Consider the following 24,737-nt stretch of genomic DNA (forward strand, 5'->3'; position numbering starts at 1 on the left):
TACAAAAAAAAAAAAACTACAAAATACATTTTCTGTTTTATAAAGAGCTGGAGAGACATGGAGACTCTTTATATGGACAGGACACTCTATAGTAACGAGCACTATCAGAACATAGACCCATTTTGCAATTATTTGAAACTTTGCAAATCACTTACACTACCTTTAATTAAACTTGACTGAATTAAACATGATAAATACTGTAATTAAAATATTGAGTTATACCTGCAGAATACAACACATAATTAATGATATATTTCAGTGTAATGCTTAGTTTAGTTTGCAAAACTCGAGCACGTCAAAAATATTAAGGTGCAGATACAAAAATAACAAACATACAGTAGATAGGAAGATAGGACTCATGCTCATTTAATGCAAGTCCTGTCCTATATTTATATACGGGTAGCACATTTTGCAAACACAGGTTTCCAAAGTGCTGCACAAGAGAAAATACATAAAACAATCAAAAAAAGTTAAACAAAATGAAAAATAAATAAACATTAAAAAACATGAAGAAAATAAAACATCAAAAGCCAGCAAAGAGACAAGGACCACAATTCAAGCTGGATTAAAAGCCAAAGTATAAAAATGAGACTTAAGGCGTGCTTTACATGTTTTAACGGGAGGAAAGGTAGCTTGTTCCATAATTTAGGGGGCCAGTACTGAAAAGGCGCGGTCCCCTCTAGTTTTGAAACGTGTCTTTGGGACAATACGTTTCTGCAATAAACAGAAATCTGCAATAAACAAAAAAAGATATATTTATTTTGACATGGATACATTTATAAACAATATTAGCATTTAGCCAAGTATTTATATAGTCAGTTCCAGCACATAAACACAAGGAAGTGTTTCCTTCTTTAATAATAAAAAAAGAAAAATAATTATAGCCTTTACACTTAGGGGATGTCCATTTGAAGTCCCTCCTACAACTGTCAGACTTGATGCAATATATAATAAAGTGCTTCATGTGCTCATGTCTCACTCAGCCATGGCCCTGAGAGCAGCAACATTGCTTGTTCTCTCCGTCCTCCATGTCTGCTCCCCTGCCCCTGTCCGTCGCCCTGCCAGCTGGTTTCTACAATGCCGTTCCTCCACCAGCCTCTCCATCACAGCTCTGGAGGTTCTGCCTGGAGGAGGCTGGGACAACCTGAGGAACATAGAAATGGGTCGGGTGATGGATTTCAGCTATTCCCAGTGCCAGACCACCGAGGACGGGATCTACTTCGTTCCGAACGAGGTGTACGCCATCCCCCGGAAAATGACACATTTTCAGACCTACGCAGAAATCATCAGTTCCTGGCTGGCGCACAAAAGTTCCACATCTTTTACCATCAATATAGATGCGTCTGGCATATTTGAAGATCTGGGAGAACTGAATGGAAAGTTCTCTGCTGAAAATCAGAGGGTGAAAACCAACCAAATCAATCACAACACTGCCATGACCAGAGTACAAGTGAGTTTAGGTCTATGTTGTTGCATTTTTGTCTGATCTTGCAAATGTGGAATATTATGGACTCATTAATTGACATTTCTTTAATATTATGGTGATGTTACTAATGCGTTTAACTTCTACTCTTTATATACACATGGTGTTGCGCTAATTACTGCTGAAAGGCTTCTTCTCTTCTTTTGTTTTCGTTATTGTTATGTTGTTGTGTCACAGTTTATCAGAGGACCTTACCAGCATTTCGCTGCTTGTATCTGTATTTATGATATGTATCTGTAATAAATGTTCTTAGGGTCAATGAACAGATTTACATTCAGTCTCATCTATAGTCCACGTTTGTGTATAGACAACTAAGGATGAATGCATTCTATACTGTATATCTAATGCTGGGTTTCCACTGCAAGTCCCCACACCACACCACACCACACAGCCTACCTATGTCGCCGTTTCCATATACTGTACAAGGACCAGGGCCAAAGTGGGCTAAGTTGGGCCAAAGGGGTCCGAAAGGGTACCAATTTTGGCACCACTCCAGGGTAGGTCTGAGCTAAGCCAAACGGAGCCAAACCGGTAATGTGCTTGCTATTGATTGGCTGCGGTCATGATGTTTCGGTAGACTAAAGTGAGGACTTATTTGCTCTCCCCCAGGACTTTTTTATTTTTTTATATGTATATATTTTTTCACTAAATGTGTTGTGATTCGCACCGTTGTTCCTATGATTCGTTAACATTTGTTGTTAATGAACAGTTTTATTAACAACATCCATTTAGTTCCATTTTTACACTTTACATTTTATGTACTTACACTACACAGGAATGTCAATGACCTGAGTCTGCTAAGCATACCTGTGGATTTGAGAGAGGGTAGCTTACTGGTACCTTTGTGTAACGGAAACCGCAGATCTTTTGGGTGCTGGGCCATGTGAGGCGAAAAGGTCTGGTGTGGTGTGGCTAAACTGGCAGTGGAAAACCCAGCTGAGAAACAAAAAAGAAAATAAACAGTGCAAAGGCTAAAAGACAGACAAGAAAACAAAAAACGTTTCTTTCTTTAATGTTACGGTGATGTTACTACAGCATTTTTTTGGTTTTATATACACAAGGCTCTGTTGTGTACATAAAAATGCTTATGTTGCTACTGCAGAAAGGCTTCTTCTCTTTTTTATTTTAGTTTTCATTATTGTTATTGTTATGTTGTTGTGGCAAGGTTTTTCTGAGGACCATACATAACTTAATTTTGCTGCTTGTTTCTGTATGAGTAGTGACACATAAATGTAGATTTTGTCTTCTTATTTTTACACTCATTAATTCACGTTTTGTTTCTCTCATGCTTTCATTTTCCTAGATACGGAACCACTTGTACACAGTAATGGCTAATCCTGACTTCAAACTCAACTCCCACTTTGTTCAACAAGTAGAGGATATCGCAGATGCTATCATAAATAAGCAAACGAGGCTAGCCACTTACCTGTCAGAGAAGCTAGTGGCTGATTATGGAACACATGTGATAACTAGTGTTGATGCAGGGGCTAACTTAGTTAAAGAGGACTACATCGACTTATCCCACTTCTCAGGCGATGACTCTGCTATGACTTCTATCAAATTATCAGCTGGCGATAATTTTTTTTCTTTGTTTACAATTGATGCAGAAATTGGTTACAAACAAGAGTCATCAAAGCAAAGTGAATATGGTAGTAGCATCACTTCCTCCTTCATGGAGGGCCACGGAGGTTCACCCTACTACCCTGGCATGCATCTTGACAAGTGGCAAGAAAGCACCAGAAATAATCTTGTTGGTATTGACCGGTCAGGTCTGCCACTACATTATGTCTTAAACACCAACACACTTCCTGATCTGCCAGAGCCAATCGTTAACAAGGTGGCTCTCTCCCTGCAGCAGGCCATAGAGCGCTACTACAGAGTTAACACCCACCCTGGCTGTACCAACTATGACTCAAAAAACTTTAACTTTCAAGCTAATGTTGATGACGACTCTTGTGATGAGGAAGCCACAGACCACAGTCTTGGTGGAGTCTACCGGCGGTGTGAGGGAGCAAGTCAGCTCTGCCTGGAACTGGTTCCGAAAAACGCAGATACAGATGACTACACTTGCCGCTCACCGTACAAGCAACAATTATTAAACACTGAGGAGAGAGAGGAACCATTTTCTGTAGAAGTATGTGAAACGGACACCTATTCATGTGGATTTTTAGGGCTTTCAACATGCAATAGAGACGTATGTAGGGATGTTGTCCAAGTCAGATCGGCTAAAGTCTATACATACTGGTGCTATTCCAGTGGTCCTACAGAGCAGATAGGATTCATGTTTGGAGGTTTCTATGGCCACTCTGTAAATAACCCCATCACCAAACGTAGAAGCTGTCCTCAACACTTCTATCCACATAAATTCCTGAGTGATGTAATGATCTGTCTTAGTCAAGAATATTTACTTGCAGACGCTGTGCCCTTTGGAGGTTTTTTCAGTTGTGACTCAACTAACCCTTTGACAGAAGGCCAAAGTCACTGTCCTCCCCAGTACAGCCAGCATTTAGTCACAGTCAGTGACGGCTGTCCCATTTACTACTGTGTCAAGTCAGTTGAATTCAGAGTTAAGCAGCTACTGCCAGTTCGTTTACCTCCTTTCACTAGACCTCCAGTGATAGGTCTGCAATCCAACAACACAATCAAGGTGTTGACAGAAGGGAAACAGTCATGGGTCAAAGTGGGTCAATCAAAATCATGGACAAGGGCTGCAACGGACGATGTCCAGGATGTGATCAAGAGGTCTGCCACAGATTCTGCTGATGTCTCAGGGGAGAAGGCAGGCTTGGGGTAATAGCTCTGGTCACCTTAATGATTGTAGGTGTGGTGCTCACTGTCAGGTGGAAGAAGGGTTTGCCGTTGTGTAAAAAGCACAGCCACAGGGAGGATACTTACAGTGAGGAAAAGATGCCAGGGGCAGAGAAGCAGGTTGTATGAAATGGAACAGCCTTGAGAGCAACATGCTTATCAACATGTTTATTTGACTCAAGTAAGGAAACTGCAGATTGAACTTTTATTTCTTCACAAAGAATCAAACAATAGTTTTAGTTTAAGATTATACATTGAGCTTCCTTATTTTCGATTGTGTATGAATTAACTCATTTATTATATGTATCGTATGTATGTATGTATGTATGTATGTATGTATGTATGTATGTATATATATATATATATATATATATATATATATATATATGCTTGCTTAATTGCAAATCTCACATATAGTGGGTAATCAAGTGTCATCCAGCAAATATACATGATCAGGCAAATGACATACAGTATAGCTATTGTATGAAGTTCTTGGGATTAATAACTTGCTACTGCCACTGCAACTTACAATAATTCTCTAATTCAATTTAAGCTTATTTTTTTGTCTTTTTTAAATACATTAAGTATTTTTGTGATTGATGTGTTGAATTGTGTGGATCTTTCAAATTGGTGCATAAACATTATTTGATCAATTTGTCATGTAGTTTGGGCCTGAAAATAAAGGGATTGTTAAAGGGTTGTTGTTGTTTTTTTTACATTTCCATTTGGTTTAATTTGACAAGTTAACAAAATAGTTACTTAATTTAGAGCCGCTGCAATATGGTCACCTGACCTAAATAATCATAATATAAATAGATAAATCAGCTCATCGTACATACAATAACAATGAATGGAAAAACGTCCCTAGAATTGGGATACATGGGAGAAATTTACTATCATTGTCAATGGGGAATGTGCTTTGTGATGGAGAATAAATCTTTATAAACGTGCATTTAGATGAACTTTCTTTAAGAGCTACTGAAGGGACAACGTCTGGACTTATTGGCAGAACTTGGCACACTGGACAGAAAACACTTTTTTCTTACTGGAAAGTATTTTTATAAAGTTGCAACTGCAAACAAACAAAAACGATTTCAATGACAAGATATGATGTTCAACCTATGAATAAAAATGTGATAAAGGGGTTTGTGTAAGCAGGTGACATTTTTAAAAGTTTCACACTTTCAAATGAGTGTCTGCACAGCACAATTTAAATTGTTGCAACGAAATTTAATCTTAGCGTTACTACAAGCAGGCAAGCAGTTAGCCAATCACACTCAAGCTACTGGCCCTCCAGAATATACGATCTAGCAGTGGTGTAAAGTAACTAAGTACATTTACTCAAGTACTGTACTTACGTACAATTTTGAGGTACTTTAGCTTGTAGATCTGCTATTTTCAAATGATTTTTATACTTTTGAAAACTTATGAAATGCAGAATGAATACTTTCTACTTTTGGTACTTTAAGTACATTTTGATACCAATACTTTTGTACTTTTACTCAATAAAATTTTGAATTCTGGACTTTTACTTGTAACAGAGTATTTCTGATGCTTTTACTTAAGTAAAGAATGCAAGTACTTTTTCCACCACTGGGACCAATAGACGCTACCATCATGAAACACACATTTGTTACTACTGTACTCTATGAAACGCCCCATTGTGACCATCCAATGAGATGGCCAATTGGATCCAACCATCATTCAACAGGCGTTACTATCCTAGGTCTATGGTTTCTATGACGCAACAAGCAAAGCAGCAGCAGCCAGCCAGTTGAAACCGTGTTAGCTGCTGGCAATTGGAGTTTCGGGAGTTATTTGAATGTTACGCCACTCCCTTTTTGGTAGGAAGGGGACGGTCTCGTTCTTTCATTCAACTAATCGCCAAGCAGTATTAATGGGGCTGTAGTTACATATCACGCATTGAAACCACCCGGCCAGCTCCCTTCCGACAGTGTTAACCATGTAATAGGCCTATCCAGATTCTAGAAATAACATTGTTCTTATATTTTGCCTCCAACATTCAATTACATTTTGTATTGACTTACAAGGCACACGTGGCAAGTGCGTTATATCAATTGAAAACTGACAAGTTATCAGAGCAGAGACAGCTTCTAATTGCACACACTAAATATATGTTATGTAATAGTAGGTCTATTCACACCACCAATATTTAACAGCTCAAAAACCATCCGAAGAGGTACTGTATATGGAGATAACATAACAATAACGATAATACTTTATTGTCAGTTCACACTGAAATTTGTCTTGCGACCCAGCAGCCATGTATGTCACACATAAACAGTACATACATTTGACATGACACAAAAAAAAAATACATACATAAGACAATATACAGTATAAGAGAGGCTCTGTGCATATATTTTCTTTTTTTTTACTACTCGTTTATATGTTGTTTTTGCATGGTATTGTATATTTGTCTGTCATTAAATGTTTCGATGAATGTAAACAAGCCATAGTGCTTTCTATTTAATCCTTTTAGCAGACCTTGTATAGAACTGTAGCCTACTTTCTGTTCTTTTTTTGCCAAACTGTTAATAAAGTATTCAATCAATCAAAAACCTGTATTATTACACTACAAGCAACCACATTAAATAAATGTAATCATAACCACCTAACCATATGTTGCTAATACATCCCCCCCTGACCAAGGGAGATATTATGTTTGTGGGCTTCAGGCAAGGCAACTCTGCTATATTCACCCCCCTTTGACCGGACCCTGGACAAGCACTGAATGTTATAACTACCTGGAAAGGAACCCTGGCCTAGCAGGTCTAATTTATAATCTATAAAGTGTTAGGAAATTGGCAAGAGTTTAAAGCTACAATGTGTAAATGTTATGTCCTCTACTGTCCTCTTCTGACGCAGAGATGTAACTGCAACTCTCCCACATCCACTGCTCACAAAGAGTGAATCCTCCTTTGTCCAGGGGAGATAATGGGCTTATGAGATTCAGGCAGTAATTTACCCAGGGTAGTGCTCATTTTCAGCAACGGCCTGTGGACACACACATTAAAACCTGGGAGCTGACCAGTACAACCACAGTCTGATACTGTTGTACTGGGAGCTGACCAGTACAACAACCACAGTCTGATACTGTTGTACTGGGAGCTGACCAGTACAACCACAGCCTAATACTGTTGTACTGGGAGCTGACCAGTATAACCACAGCCTAATACTGTTGTACTGGGAGCTGACCAGTACAACCACAGCCTGATACTGTTGTACTGGGAGCTGACCAGTATAACCACAGCCTGATACTGTTGTACTGGGAGCTGACCAGTATAACCACAGTCTGACACTGTTTTACTGGGAGCTGACCAGTACAACCACAGCCTAATACTGTTGTACTGGGAGCTGACCAGTATAACCACAGCCTGATACTGTTGTACTGGGAGCTGACCAGTATAACCACAGTCTGACACTGTTTTACTGGGAGCTGACAAGTACAACCACAGCCTAATACTGTTGTACTGGGAGCTGACCAGTATAACCACAGCCTAATACTGTTGTACTGGGAGCTGACCAGTATAACCACAGTCTGATACTGTTGTACTGGGAGCTGACCAGTACAATCACAGTCGACAGTCTTATAATGTTGTACTGGGAGCTGACCAGTACAACCACAGTCTTATACTGTTGGCCACTGAGCGGCAGTTGGAGGTTCAGTGCCTTGCTCAAGGGCACTTCAGCGGTGTTGGGGAGGGGTGAGTGGTGACCATTCACTTCTCCACCCAGATCTTTCCTGCCGGTCCAGTGAATCTAACCGGCAACCTCCCGTCACAACTCTCACACAACAAGTAGGAGATTGGCTGGTGTCGCCCTTTTGTTTTCTTTCATCTTTATATTTACATGTGGTCAAGAAGTGAAGCTTCAGGTTTGACAGCCTTTCTCTATGTCCAGGCTGTGCACACTCTGTGTCTGTACTCAGTTTATTAATCACTGTGGTCAAATATTCTGTCTCACGCTGCCTAATAAGAGCCAGAAAGCATTCAAGTATAATATGGGTTTTTGTTGTTTTGATCAAATGGGTTTCATATTTTTCTTTATTGATAATTTGCTTTTGCTTGGATTGGATTTGCCAAGAAATTATGTCAATGTTCTGGTTATTAGTAGGCTAAGTGGGTCTAATGCTACTAGTGGTGATTATTAGGGTCTCAGAATCTCAGAATCAGAATCAGTTTTATTGTCACATCACAGGCTTACAAGATAAAAAAGTGGGTGAAATTCGTTTTTGTACATCGTTCCCATCGCAACGTTAATTTCCATAGAAAGAAGAGGGGGGGGGGGGGGGGGAGAAGATGGGGTGGGGGGCAAGTGGGAAGGAGATCAAAACAAGAGAGCAACAGAAGGCCAGACAAGTTATCTACATATTTACAAAGTACCTGAGATAATAAAAAACTAAGGTGCCTGAGCATAGCAGCAATGTATGTATACTGTGCATGTTATACTTATACTGTGCATGATATACATATGGACGTTAAGGTGCTTAGAGAAAAAGAGCACAATAAAAAAAGACAAAAAAAGTCAGTGCGTTATACATGGGATTAAGGTGCAAACGGTCAGTGCGTGTCCACCTAGGGTGGACTGACCCTAGTATAATCCGCAAGTAGCTCCATGAGGGAGTGCAACAAAAACTCATTTGTACCTGGTGTAGTCCACAGGTGTGTCCGAGGGGGAGCTAAGTCCAAGTCATTGTCCCTGGTATAATCCACAGGTGTGTTCAGGAAGAGCCAGAAAAGTCTGCACCGCCTGTTGTCAGGCTGCTGAACAAGGCTTATGCCTCATTCAGCATTCTGACAGCAGCCGGATTAAAACTGCACCAGTACCTGGTGGTGGAACTCTTGATACTGCGGTAGAGCCCCTTGCCCGGTCACGGTCGTTGTAGGGGTTTGAACAGTCTGTGACTTGGGTGGTGCTTGTCCTTGATGATGCGCTTGGCTTTGACCACGCACCGCTTTTTGTACAGTTCCTGGAGCGCTGGGAGCTCGCTTCCCATTATTTGCTCTGCCGATCTTTTCTCGGGCAGTGCAGTTCCCGTACCAGGCCGTGACACAGCCTGTTAGGATGCCTTCAACAGAACTGTTGTAATACAGCCTGAGGATGCGATGTCCTACTCCGAGCTTCTTCAGGCGGCGGAGCCAGTACAGTCGCTGCTGAGCCTTTTTCCTCACGTGTGTGGTGTGCGTCTCCCATTTGAGGTCCTCCTCGATGTGTACTCCGAGGAACTTGAACTCGCTGACCCTTTCCACTGCAGCACCGTCGATGAGGATGGGCGCATGGTCTCTCCGCGGCCTCCTGAAGTCCACGATCAGTTCTTTGGTCTTGTCGACGTTAAGAGAGAGGTTGTTCTCCCGGCACCAGAGTGCCAGTGAGTTGATCTCCTCTCTATAGTCAGACTCGTCGTTGTTGACGATTCGGCCTATCACTGTCGTGTCGTCCGCGTACTTTATGATGGTGTTTGGAGACATGTGTGGCTGTGCAGTCATACGTGTACAGGGAGTAGAGGAGAGGGCTCAGCACGCATCCCTGGGGTGCTCCGGTGTTGAGGGTCAGGGGGTCGGATGTGATGCTGCCCATTCTCACCACCTGATGTCGGTTGGACAAGAAGTCCTGTATCCAGTCGCACATGCTTGGGTGTAGCCCTAGGTCTCTGAGCTTTTTGTCAAGTATTGCTGGGACAATGGTGTTGAATGCTGAGCTGTAGTCCACGAACAGCATACGTACATATTTGTCCTTCAGTAGCTTGTTGTCCATGTGCGAGAGGACGGTGTGGAGAGCCATGGCAATAGCGTCGTCGGTGGATCTGTTTTTGCGGTATGCATACTGCCACGGATCCAGCGAGGCAGGTAGCGTGGAGCTGATGTATTCCCTCACCAGTTTCTCGAAGCACTTGCTGACGATCGGGGTGAGAGCGACAGGTCTCCAGTCGTTCAGGCATGTCACTTTGGCCTTTTTGGGAATGGGCACAATGGTTGACATTTTGAACCCTGCAGGGACCACAGCCTGGGAGAGGGAGAGGTTAAAGATGTCAGCGAAGACACCCGCCAGCTGGTCTGCACATGCCTTAAGGACCCGGCCTGGAATCCCATCAGGTCCGGCTGCCTTGTGGATGTTGACCCGTGCGAAGGCTGTACGCACTTCTCTTATTATTAGGGTCTAATGCAGGGGTCTTCAACAGGGGGTCCGGGACCCCTAGGGGGTCCTCAGAGTTACTACAGGGGGTCCGCCAAATCTCTGTGTGATACGATTTTTTTTTTTACCTTAACCACTTGAACCCTAGCATCTTTTTTCTGAGGAGAACCTAAGCCAAAAATAGCAGATCTACAAGCTCACAACGCCTCGCAGCGTTGTGAGCTTGTAGATCGGCTATTTTTGACAAAGAAGTATAGGTGTAGAAGAGGGAAAAAGAGCAGACCAAGTAAATAAAAAAAAGTTGAAACACTTTTATACAATATAGAGGGGGTCCCTGCTTCATCTCTCTCTCAGCTAGGGGGTCCTTGGCCTGAAAACGTTGAAGACCCCTGGTCTAATAATACTCTGTCTGTTGAGCATCAGGACCAGTTGACTGAGGGGACTAATTACAGTGGCATAATTTCCCAAAAGTCGCAAATTCCTTTTGCCACTTACTCTAGCCATGGTTCACATGACGCAAAGCCGAACCGAAAGTTCCTGGTTAAGAGTGGTGTTCGATTTTTTTTTACATTTACAACTCTCACATGTACATAAACGTTCAAATTTCAAATATAAAGTGCTTACCCCCGAGCCACGGATGTTACAAGGCGACCCGGACCGCGATAAGTACCCGTATCTCCCGTATGGTTCAATAAAAAGCATTGTAATCCGATCGCCGGCCATTTTCTCCAAATGTTCTCCGATTCTTTCAACCATGCGACACTAATGGTTGGGAGGTGTATTGCACTCTGATGATCGGGTTAAAATGCTTTTTATTGAACAATACGGGAGATACGGGTACTTATCGCGGAACGGATAACTTGTAACATCCGTGGCTCGTGGGTAAGCACTTTATATTTGAAATCTGAACGTTTATGTACATGTGAGAGTTGTCAATGTAAAAAAAAATTGAACACCCCTTAACCAGGAACTTTCGGTTCCATGACTGTCATGGTATGACAGTCATGTATCAGGGCTACCACTTACACTAGCTTGCTGTAGGCTTTTAAGACATTGGTTCTCAAAGTGGGGTCCGGGGACCCCCAGGGGTACTTGAGGGGTACCATGGGGGTCCCCAGCTAAATGATTTATAGGAACCAAATGGACCATTATCGGTCTGTAACTCTGAGAGTGTACAAATGGAACCAAATGGACCCTAACGGGTCCATTTGTTCCATTTGTACACTCTCAGAGTTAAATTAACATTGATTTTACAATATGAATTGGGGTCCCAGAGATAGAAATGCCATTAAATGGGGGTCCGTAGCCCTAATGCATGTCAAACTGGGGGGGGGTCCTTAAAATACAATGATTGAGAATCACTGCTAGAGGCGTAAAAATCTTCTCTTATGGGGACCCTGGCTTATCTTTTCAAATGGGGGTCCGCGGGCTAATAAGTGTCAATTTGGGGGTCCTTGACATGAAAAAGTTTGAGAACCACTGTTTTAAGACACATAGATACAGGTGGGGTTTACTGTAATTGCACATTAATTCGGTAGAAACTGGACCAAGGTACTCACAGACTCCTCAAGACAGAGATGACGTTTATGGAGCTTTACTGAAATCCAAAGATGCACTAAAAAAAAATTAAAAAAATTAAAAAGTCCTTGTACAAGCACAGCTTGTCTTCTGTTTCCAAAGACAGGTTATATGACATGGAAAAATCACCCGTAAAAAAGCGGTCAAAAACGGTTTGTTCCCTGCGCTCCAAACTGGTGTCTTTTATTGTCTCTTTCACTAAAATACTGATTCATTTCACCTGTGAGGTGACAGCTGCCCAGCGTCATATCTGCATCAACTGTAGGGGGCGCACTTTACCAAGTTACTGTAGACTAGCCTCGATCTCCAGGCTTTTGTTTTCCTTCGCGTTTTGCAAAAAAAAATTGCCTGAAAAACAGGAAACATCTTGAAAAAAAGGAGACTTCAAGGAGAGGAAAATGTAAATGTCTCTTTTGTACATAATACCCAGTGAGCCATAGTCGGCTATTAGACCTCCGTCTAAAACGGGGTTATAATTGGTCTTTTAGTGTTTTGTATGTGTTGATGACATGTATTATTGTGTTAATTTTTCATTCTAAGTTGATGAATTGAATACATAGGATCACAATGGAAACAAGTCCCCAGGACTTTTTTGTGTTATCCTTTAAGCCAGTGGGTTTTCAACCTTTTTCATGCCAGGGAGGGACCCCTAAATTGATATACATTTGGCCACGGACCACCATCTGAAAATGTTTTGTGCCATGGGACCCCCAGAAGAGAAGATTTGAGTTAATGTTCTCTTTGAAAAAGATGTATATTCAAAGATTTGCACACATTTTCAAGAAATAGCAGATCTACAAGCTCATAGCACGGCACTCTGTGCCGTGCTATGAGCTTGTATATCTGCTATTTTTGAATAGCCAAAGCTAAGTGGTTAAAATGATTCGGAGGCTATGTTAACTAATTTTGCCGGGGACCCCTGGTAGCCCCCCAAGGACCACTGGTGGTCCCCGGACCACTGGTTGAAAACCACTGCTTTAAGCCTTAATGTCTTACTGTACCACGTGTTGTTTACATGTCTGACTAATAAAGTATTAAATCAATCAATGGGTCTGTCAGACTGTTTCACTGCTACAGAGTCCAATGTTACTGAGCTTTAAGCTTCCCCAGCAGACACTAGACACTGTGCATGGTGGTCTGAGGCTCATGATGAAGTTGAATAATATGTTTTAATTCACTCTCTCTTCTCTGTGTACAGTATATGACCTCCACATGTGTTTCTGTGTTCCTGTGTGTGTTCCAATTCAACTACAGTCACTTAACCACATGAACCCTAGCGTCCTTATTCTGAGCACAGCATAATAGGTCGACAGTCAACAATAATTGATGATTATTTGGCAAAAAATAGCTCACAATGTTGTGAGCTTGTAGATCAGCTATTTTCGCTATTTGACCTACAGTTGGACGTTAAAAAGTAGATCTCTGTCATAATACAAGGTAAAGACAAGCAGTAAAAAAGAAACACAAGAACTAACAAGATATTTTCTGTAACAGAACATTGGCTTTTACTCTGAACAAGATAACACTCTGCCTCCAAACATGGCTCTGTAAGAAACCTCTGACTTCTATGACTTAGAAAACACACATGGAAACGGGGCATGAAAACAATATAAATGCATACATCCAAATGAAAAGTAGAAGTTTAAATAGGGCTGAAGTGGTTATGTATGTTTTGTAATAATAATCAAAAATCTGCAAAGTAACTAAAGTTTTCAAATAATTGTAGTGGAGTTAAAGTACAATATTTGTCTCTGATTGTTGTAAATACTCAAGTAAAGTAAAGAATACCTCAACATTTTACTTAAGTACAGTACTTCAGTAAATGTACTGCGTTACTTTACACCACTGGTGATAAGCAACGTCATGTGACTGATAAAACGTTTTATATGAGATATGTCACCTCAGATTGTTTCTTTGAAAAAAAAAGCATGTTCCTGTTCAACAGATTTCTCTCCTGTGTGAAGCCACCTTTTGAAATTAAGAGTTGCATTTAGACCAAAATATTTGCCACATCCTAACTATGAATATTTGTTTTGAAAAATAATTTGCATAATCTTGTATTGACTAGTGTTCTCAGTGGCTTTAGCACCCGGGATAAATAGATGACATGATATCTAAACACAGCAGGCTCAAGAACTTTAAATGGCATGCTATTCATTACCACATAATTCATTAAACTTGACTGAATTAAATATGCTAAATACTGTACTTAAAATATTGAGTTATAAATGCAGGATACAACACATAATTAATGATAAATTTCAGTAAAATGCTTAGTTTAGTTTGCAAAACTTGAGGACGCCAAAAATATTAAGGTGCAGAAACAAAAATAACAAACATAGATAGGAAGATAATAAATAAACTTTATTTGTATAGCATATATAGCATATATAGGACTCATGCTCATTTAAGTCCTGTTTTCCAGCTAAAGGACAAGCATTCAGAGGTAAGAAAGCAGTATATGCTCTGCAATACCTACACTATTCTACAGTCCATCATCATCGGCCAGAAACCAAAATCCAATCCAACTTTATTTATATACAGGTAGCACATTTTGCAAACACAAGGTTTCCAAAGTGCTGCACAAGAGAAAATACATAAAACAATCAAGAAAAGTAATACATAATTAAAATAAAATAAAACATTTACAATAATAAACATTAAAAAAACATGAAGAAATAAAACATCAAAAGCCAGCGAAGAGACAAGGACCACAATTCAAGCTGGATTAAAAGCCAAAGTATAAGAATTTGACTTAAGGCGGGCTTTAAAAGTTTCAACAGGAGGGGCAAATTTTATATGGAAAGATAGCTCGTTCGAATTTAGGGGGCTGCTACTGAAAAGGCGTGGCCCCCTCAAGTTTTCAAACGTGTCTTTGGGACAATACGTTTCTGCTGATCTGCGGATCTCAAGGCCCTGGGAGGGGTGTAATCATGTAGGAGATCAGAGAGGTGCCAGCTTGTTCAGAGATTTAAAAACAAACAATTCAATCTTAAAATTGATTCTGTGATGAACAGTGAGAGTGGCCCGGATCGGAATGATGTGATCATGCTTGCGGGTTCCAGTTAAAAGACGTGCTGCAGCATTTTGGACTAACTACAATCGTGAAATAGAGACCTGGTTTATGCCCGCATAAAGAGCATTGCAGTGGTCCAAACGTGTGGAAATAAAAGCATGTATCACTCACTCTAAATCATTAAAAGAAAAAACAGATTTAATCGGGATAAAAGCCTCAAATGATAAAAACTGGATCTAACCACAGCGTTTATCCGCTTATCATGTTTTATAAACATGTGCATTTTCACACCAAGGTTTGAGACCATGGGAACCCAGGTCTAAAAGGGGAGCATAAGAAGTAGAATGGGGTCCAAACACTATGACTTCTGTTTTACCCTCATTTATATTTAAAAAGTTTAGAGCCATCCCAGCTTAAACATCATTAAGACATTCAAGGAGACGTTTTATTTTTATTTCTTCCTAGTCCTAGGGGGAGAAGGTATAAGGAGGATAGGATGGGGCCAAGAATCGAGCCTTGGGGAACTCCACAAGATAGAGTGGCGGAAGACAATGGAAAGTGACCAAGTTTAACAGAAAAAAATAACATCTATTGGATGGAAGCTTAGAAATGTGTCTGTAGTTTAAGACAGAGGTATCCAGTTTTTTTTTAATCAAAGGTGTCACAACTGCTTCTTGCTGTACAGCCCCATGCATGCAAGGAGCTACAGTTTTCATGTAGCGTTTTATTATAATGGAAATGTTATCTACCACTGTCAATTCCCCCATTATACATGTAATTCCTCTAATTGTTACAAAGATTGACAGCATGAACAGAGCAGATCCAGAGTATTTAAAAAAAAAATACAGTAAGACATGGATACATTTATAAACAATATTAGCATTTAGCCTAGTATTTATATAAACTGCCCACAAAAAGTTCGGAAACTTAACTTTGGTCGATTATTTCTCTCCTTCAATAATACCAATTGGTACAGTATTTTATAAAATTTGTATCGTTGATTAGTCACCTTTACAACAAGGTGCAGCTTGTAAGGATTGTGCAATCGTGGAATGAGCAACACAGCTAAACGTGTAGGTAGCGCCCCCAATAAATGTGCCAAAATACCCAAATATGCTTCTGCTGATTATCACTCTTGTTTTGAGTGACCTGCCAGAGTGCCAGTCACTCAGGTGCCAGTCACAGACTGGCACCTGAGCATTTGTTTGTGTATGCTCCAACCAGCAACACTGCCCCTATGGAAAGATGCCACGTTTGTCACGCAAACATTGCAATAGGGCAAGTGGAAGCTGATGTTCTGTTACGCAGAGTGGCAGCATTATTTGGTGTCAGCCCTGGTATCATTTCCAAACGTAAGGATCGTGCAATCGTAGAATGAGCAACGCAGCCAAACGTGTGGGTCGCCTCCAAAAAAAAAGCCAAAATCCCTCAATATACTTCTGTTGGTAATCACTCTCGTTTTGAGCGACCTGGGTGTGCCAGTCACAGATGTGTGACTGGCACCTGAGCATGGGCCTTGCTACTTTGTTGAGTTTGTGTGTGCTCCAAGAAGCAACACTGCCCCCATGGAAAGATGCCACGTTTGCAGAGGTGGACGAAGCTCAACCCCTACTTGAGTAAGAGTACAGATCCCCCTGGTCAAATTTACTCCACTACAAGTAAAAGTAGCTTAGTCAAAATGTTGCTCAAGTCCGCGGACGCTGTGGGCGCTGAGGGCGTCTCCTCACTCCTCTCCTCCACGTCATCAGTGCCCATACAGATACAGTTCCCCTTACTTGCAAGCCATAAAATCAGTCTTCAAAAAACACTGGCACATTTTACAGTCAGACCCTGAATTAACCACTGCCTTTTGTGATCCTCCTCTATTTGTTTTTAAACGTGACCGCAATCTCCGAGACAACCTTGTCAATGCCTATTTTGCACAAAATAAACCAGCACAGTCCATCCAAACACGCCTTTGCCCCTTACCAAAGGGAAATTATCGTTGTGGCCATTGTGCACAGTATAATAACTAGAGATGCACCGATTAAAAAATCCTTGGCCGATACCGATTACCGTTTTTTTTTTTAAGTCTGACCTGCCGATACCGGTTTTACCAATACCGATTTTCTATCTAAGAGCTAAACAACTAACTAGAATTTGTTCAGGCCGAGTACAAGTACTTAATTTTGTGTATTTGCCAATATAGAGTACCAATAAGATTAAACCAGGAAAAGAACACTTACGCCATATCATAATAGTACAATATCCACAATCACAGACGATATCCAGTCTAATATCATGATATGGCTATAATATTGATGCCCTAACTATACAACGAAAGGCCTAAAGTGATTACAAAAATTTATTTTTTACCATTGCTGTCATGGCTGTCACTGTAATAGAGCTGCATGATTATGGCAAATTATGGGTCCATATTGAGATCAGTTATTGAAATGATAATTTTTTTAAATGGTAATATTTTTTAACAAAAAATCTCATCTTAATGCAAAATGATTTTCTTATTTTGACTAGAAGCAAAAATAAATAAGGTTTTCCCATTCAGACACATAGCATGTATGTCTGCATTTAATTGTTTTCAAGGTGAGAAATGTACCTTATGTCACTAGTCATGGGGTCTTCAACAGGGGGTCCGGGACCCCTAGGGGGTCCTCAAAGTTACTACAGGGGGGCCGCCAAATCTTTGTGTGATATGATATTCTTTTACATTAACCACTAGCATCCCATTTTTGAGGAGGACTTAAGCCAAAAATAGCAGATCTACAAGCTCATGAGCTTGTAGATCTGATATTTTTGGCAAAGAGGTATATAGGTGTAGAGGGGGGGGGAAAGAGCAGATCAAGTAAAAAAAAAAAAGTTTAATCTGCAGCACAATTTTATACAATATAGAGGGGGTCCCTGCTTCATCTCTCTCTCAGCTAGGGGGTCCTTGGCCTGAAAATGTTGAAGACCCCTGCTCTAGTCTAGTCTAGTATCTTGCCTTTCAATGATATCACCATATGTCACTGTTTTGGCTTGTTTTAACCTCTGGGACTTATGTTTGCGAACGCGGAAGGAGGCGCGGCGAAGCCGTGCCTCCGACCAAGTGGAGCTTACTATGTACCTGCTCAGGTTGTGTGTGTGTGTGTCTGTCTGTCCGTCTGTGTTCACCTCTCATTGGCTGCATGCACCCATGTGACTCACATGCGTGCACTGCCTGTAAGCAGCCACCCGAGTGCGCCAGAGTGCAGGAATTTAGACAATGCACACCAGCCTGCCACACACACACACACACACACACACACACACACACACACACACACACACACACACACACACACACACACACACACACACACACACACACACACACACACACACACACACACACACACACACACACACACACACACACACACACACACAGTTCTCTCCCCATCACGGTGAAATAACACGGATTACATATTTTCGAGCTGCGTTCGCTTCCAGCGTTCGCGCGTCTTACTTGTACACTACTCTCTGTTGCTCAGTGGACTTTGTTAAACTTTCGGACGAGTCTTAACAAGCTTTAATAGGCTACAGCTGGATAGATGACAAGACGTCTGTAGGCACATGAAGTAAACCAGCAGTGCACTGTGGATGGACTATATGATCACATCGTCTTTTTGAGTTGTTGTTGGAAGCTGCTTACAGCATGAAGGACTTTTTAGATGGCCCCTAGTAAGTTATTTGGAACAAAAAGCAACCCTGCAGGTAGGGCTACTGTGTACTCTACTGGGAGAAGCACGCACACACGCACACACACACACACACACACACACACACACACACACACACACACACACACACACACACACACACACACACACACACACACACACACACACACACACACACACACACACACACACACACACACACACACACACACACACACACACACACACACACACACACACACAGTTCTCTCCCCATCACGGTGAAATAACACGGATTACATATTTTCGAGCTGCGTTCGCTTCCAGCGTTCGCGCGTCTTACTTGTACACTACTCTCTGTTGCTCAGTGGACTTTGTTAAACTTTCGGACGAGTCTTAACAAGCTTTAATAGGCTACAGCTGGATAGATGACAAGACGTCTGTAGGCACATGAATTAAACCAGCAGTGCACTGTGGATGGACTATATGATCACATCGTCTTTTTGAGTTGTTGTTGGAAGCTGCTTACAGCATGAAGGACTTTTCAGATGGCCCCTAGTAAGTTATTTGGAACAAAAAGCAACCCTGCAGGTAGGGCTACTGTGTACTCTACTGGGAGAAGCACACACACACACACACACACACACACACACACAAGTATTATGTCATGTTATGTCAATATTGAATGCTGTTGTCTGTCACTGAAAGTGAAACTAACTTCAACTGCATGGACGCTGTGAGAAGCCTGGTGATGCACTTACTGCCTTTAAACTCTCAGTGATGGACCGACCGACAGCCACGGCATAGACCAATTATTTGTTTACCAACATTGAGACTGGATGCACAGGTGATTGTTTCATAAAATCAATTCTCAACCTGTTGTTTCAGGGTGCGCTGGTTTCAGCACACCCCAACCCCTTGTGTTGGCTAGTGCTGCGCGCCCTAGCGAGACCTGACAGAATGGGTTTGACGCTTGCGCAGTATGACGCTTGCAACCAGTGTGACGTCGTCTGTTAAGGGGTCTATTGACTAGGCTATAACTGCGTGCAGCATTATGGAATATATAATATATTCCATAATATATATATTCGATATATGTATCCTTATATTTCAAAGGTAATCAGCACCATCTGTAGGCTGTCACTTCTTGCTAATGTTTACCGAGTCGACTGGCACGATTTGATCATCATGCTGTTGCTGCGCAGTGCCCATGCAGTATCAGTTTGACCGGCATAAAATCGCAATTTATGACAGTGACCGGCCGAGCACCGATCCAGCCGGTTTGACCTAAAACCGTCTTTTTTAATCGGCGGCCGATTAATCGGTGCATCTCTAATAACACAACCAAACTAACGCACTTTAGACATCCACACACCGGAAAAAAGTTTCCCATTAGAAGTGTCATCACCTGTGATAGCACCCATGTAATTTACATGATTCAGGGCCCCTGTGGCGTAGCATGTGTTGGCAAAACTACTCAAATTAAAACAACATCAGTGAGCACAAAAGCTCCATACGCAGGAATTATCGCGAATATCCTGTGGCTATCTATTTTAATTATGCTAAACATGACATATCCTCTTTTAGATTCCAGGGGATAGAACAGATCCAGAGGCCACCTAGAGGTGGCGATACAGACCTTCTCTTAAAGAGAAAAGAAGCCTACTGGATCTTCACACTCCAGACACTGGCCCCTAAAGGCTTAAATGATGAATTTGTACTTAATGTTATGTTGTGATTAGTCATGCGTTATTTGGATGGACTAGCTATGTAATAGACTTGTGCTTTTAATTTGTTGGAGATTTGTGCTTTATTTGTATATGTTTACCTTTATTCTCACTGTGTGTCTTTTTATTATTATTGGGTCCACTAATATCGTCTCTTCTTTTATAGATGTTGAAGACCTGGCCCGATGACTTGTACAGGCACAAAATGTATTTTGTGAATGGGATTGGGGTTGCTTTAATATGATGGTGATGGGAGTGTCTTTAGGTCTGAGACTGCGGGTGCAGCCAATGGGATGCATGTACGATGACCTTCATTCTGGGGGTGTAGCCTTTAAAATGTTTGGTGTTTTTTGTGTTCTGTATTGTCTGTCCTGATGAAGGTCTAACGACCGAAACGTCAAATAAAGAGCTAAACTTTTTTTGCAAGTTTCTGACGGTGTGCGGGTCCTATTCTTTGGTTTAACCATCAGAGATCTCTCCCTAATTTTTGCACTTTTGACTTACGCACCTGTCTCCAACCTTTGAGGTGTGCATCAGCCTCCTTCACAAGAGAAAAAAATAAAAAACAGCCAACCTTAAAGTACTCAACTGGTACCAGTTGGTGTCAGTCATGGGGTGTGTGACTGGCACTAACTTTGACATCTGTCTTTCGTACCGTTGTGCAAATCTTGCCTGTACATCTCTAGAAGAAAACCTATGGTTCCTCAGTGAAGCAAGGGTGAGGAACCGGTCTTCTTGGGGTGTTGTCTTCCTTTGACTTCACCAGCCTCACAGAACTTGGTCCTAAGTTTGGAAATGGTACCAGGGCTGACACCAAATAATGCTGCCACTCTGCATAACGGAACACCAGCTTCCACTTGCCCTATTTCAATGTTTGCATGATAAACGTGGTATCTTTCCATGGGTTGCAGTGTTGCTGCTTGGAGCATACACAAACAAAGTTAATGGACCCATGCTCAGGTGCCAGTCACCCACCTGTGACTGGCACCTGAGTGACTGGCAGGTCACTCAAAACAAGAGTGATTATCAACAGAAGCATATTGGTTTTTGGCACATTTATTGGGGGCACTACCTACACGTTTAGCTGTGTTGCTCATTCTGTGATTGCACAATCCTTGCGAGCTGTACCTCGTTGTAAAAGTAACTAATCAACGCAAAAAATGATATAAAATACAATACCAATTGGTATTATTAAAGGAGAGAAATAATCGACCAAAGTTAAGTTTCCGAACTTTTGTGGGCAGTTTAGTCAGTTCCAGCACATAAATACAAGGAAGTGTTTCCTTCTTTAATAAAAAAAATAAAAACAATTATAGCCTTTACACTTAGGGGATGTTCATTTGCAGTCCCTCCTACAACTGTCAGATTTGATGGAAGATATAAAACAGGTTGGAGTGCTTCATGTGCTCATGTCTCACTCAGCCATGGCCCTGAGAGCAGCAACATTGCTTGTTCTCTCCGCCCTCCATGTCTGCTCCCCTGCCTCTGTCCATCGCCCTGCCAGCTGGGTTCTACAATGCCATTCCTCCACCAAACTCTCCATCACAGCTCTGGAGGTTCTGCCTGGCGGAGGCTGGGACAACCTGAGGAACATAGACATGGGTCGGGTGATGGATTTCAGCTACTCCCAGTGCCAGACCACCGAGGACGGGTTCTACTTCGTCCCAGACGACGTGTTTGTCATCCCCCAGAAAGTGACAAATGTTGAGACCTTCGCGGAAGTCATCAGTTCCTGGCTCGAGCACAAATGTACCACGTCTTACACCATCAATAGAGATGCGTCTGGCAATTCTGAAGAATACGGAGAACTGAATGGAAGATTCTCTGCTGAACATCAGAGAGTGAAAACCAACCAAATCAATGGCAAGTCTACCATAACCAGAGTACAAGTGAGTTTAGGTCTATGTTTTTATCTGATCTTGCAAATGTGGAAAATGATGGACTCATTCATTCACATTTTCTGTTTCTCTCATGCTTTCCTTTTCCTAACACATTTATGTTATGTTGACGTTACTACTGCATTTTAACATTCATTTCTACTCTTTATATACACAAGGTTCCATTGTGTTGTGCTAATGTTGCTGCAGTGCTAAGAGGTTTTTTTTTTTTTTTTATCTTAGTTTTCATTATTGTTATATTATAGTACAGTTTTCTTTTTAGAACCTTACATAGCTGCATTTTGCTTCAAGTAGTGACAAATAAATGTGCTGGGTTTTGTTGTATTCTTGATTCTTGAAATGTTTGACTTTTGGATTAATTCACTTCATTCATTCTCATTTCCTAGATTCGGAACAACATTTACACAGTAAAGGCTAATCCTGACTTCACACTCGACTCCCACTTTGTTCAACAAGTAGAGGACATTGCAGACGCCATTGCAAATAACCAAACGAGGCTAGCCACTTACCTGTCAGAGAAGCTAGTGGCTGACTATGGAACACATGTGATAACTAGTGTTGATGCAGGGGCTAACTTAGTTAAAGAGGACTACATCAAGTTATCCTCTTTCTCAGACAGTGACTCTGATCTGACTTCTATCAAAGCATCAGCTGGCTATAGTTTTTTTTCTTTGTTTACAATTGATGCAGAAAATAGTTACAAACATGACGAATCAGAGCAAAGTAAATATGACAGTAGCATCACTTCCTCCTTCATGGAGGGCCACGGAGGTTCACCCTTCTCCCCTGGCATGCATCTTGACAAGTGGCAAGAAAGCACCAGAAATAATCTTGTTGGTATTGACCGGTCTGGTCTGCCACTACACTATGTCATAAACACCAACACTCTTCCTGATCTGCCAGAGCCAATCGTTAACAAGGTGGCTCTCTCCCTGCAGCAGGCCATAGAGCTCTACTACACAGTTAACACCCACCCTGGCTGTGTCAACCATGACTCCCCAAACTTTAACTTTCAAGCTAATGTTGAAGACAACTCTTGTGAAGGGGTAGGCCTCACAAAACCTACCCTTTTTGGTGGGGTATTCCAGTTATGTGAGCCAGAAACTAGTGAGCTCTGCCAGAAACTGGTTCAGAAAAACCCAGCTACAGGTGCCTACACTTGCTCACCGTTACAGCAAATATTATTACGCTCTGAAGAGAAAGAGGAAGCCTATTCTGAACGAGAATGTAAAACAGAAGAGTATTCATGTGGACATGAAACATGCACTCACAACATATGTAAGGATGTTTTGCATGCAAGATCGATTAAAGTCTATACATACTGGTGCTATTCCAGTGATCCTACACCTGATCCTGAGACCTTTAAAGAGTTTCTACTTCTATTTGGAGGTTTCTATGGCAACTCTTTAAATAATCCCTTCACCAAACGTAGAGATTGTCTTGAACACTTCGCTCCAATTAAATTCATGAATGATGTAATGATCTGTCTTAGAAAAAATGATAAACCTGGTGCTGCTGCGATCCTCTTTGGAGGTTTTTTCAGTTGTGACTCAACTAACCCCTTTACAGAAGGCCGTCACTGTCCTTTCCTTTACAGCCATCATTTACTTACAGTCAGTGACGGCTGTCCCATTTACTACTGCGTCTATACTACAGATGCCTTCAGACTCAGAGTTAAGCAGCTATTGCCAGTTCGTTTACCTCCTTTCACTAGACCTCCAGTGATAGGTCTGCAATCCAACAGAAACACAATCAAGGTGTTGAGAGAAGGGAACCAGTCATGGGTCAAAGTGGGTCAATCAAAATGGACAAGGGCTGCAACAGACAATGTCCAGGATGTGATCAAGAAGTCTGCCACAGATTCTGCTGATGTCTCTGGGGAGAAGGCAGGCAAAGGGCTTTTTGGGGCGCTAGGAACTGCCTCGGCGACCGGGACCGCACTTTCTCTAGGGGAGAGGGCAGGCATAGGGATTGGGACAACAGGTCTGGCCATTATAATGATTGTAGGTGTGGTGCTCACAGTCTGGTGTTTGTGTCATTAAAAGATGCCAGGGGCAGAGAAGCAGGTTGTACATGAGATGGAACAGCCTTGAGAGCAACATGCTTATCAACATGTTTATTTGACTCAAGTAAGGAAACTGCAGATTGAACTTTTATTTCTTCACAAAGAATCAAACAATAATTTTAGTTTAAGATTATACAGTGAGCTTTCTTATTTTCGATTATGTAATAATTATCTAACTCATTTATATATATATATATATATATATATATATATATATATATATATATATATATATATATATATATATATATATATGCTTGCTTAATTGCAAATCTCACATATAGTGGGTCATCCAGCAAATATACATGATCAGGCAAATGACATACAGT

At 41.4% G+C, this 24,737-nt stretch overlaps 3 protein-coding genes across 3 annotated transcripts in view; 2 read left to right on the forward strand and 1 right to left on the reverse strand.

Moving 5' to 3' along the window:
- LOC308077936 (uncharacterized protein) overlaps positions 1–24,737 on the reverse strand; it is a 196,499-nt gene that overhangs the window by 124,703 nt on the left and 47,059 nt on the right. The gene's annotated exons all lie outside the window — the stretch shown is intronic.
- LOC308078251 (macrophage-expressed gene 1 protein-like) lies at positions 986–4,420 on the forward strand (the record flags this gene model as incomplete). The annotated part of the gene is made up of 4 exons (XM_080419372.1): positions 986–1,450; positions 2,787–3,562; positions 4,091–4,273; positions 4,324–4,420. 4 exons carry the CDS (start codon positions 986–988, stop codon positions 4,418–4,420), a joined length of 1,521 nt encoding a protein of 506 aa, XP_080275498.1.
- LOC308078252 (macrophage-expressed gene 1 protein-like) lies at positions 21,870–24,584 on the forward strand (the record flags this gene model as incomplete). Its single annotated transcript, XM_080419373.1, has 2 exons — positions 21,870–22,334; positions 22,730–24,584. 2 exons carry the CDS (start codon positions 21,870–21,872, stop codon positions 24,383–24,385), a joined length of 2,121 nt encoding a protein of 706 aa, XP_080275499.1. The 3' UTR covers positions 24,386–24,584.

Source organism: Gymnoscopelus braueri (assembly GCF_963280865.1).
Source record: "Gymnoscopelus braueri genome assembly, chromosome: 22".
Lineage (NCBI taxonomy): Eukaryota > Metazoa > Chordata > Actinopteri > Myctophiformes > Myctophidae > Gymnoscopelus > Gymnoscopelus braueri.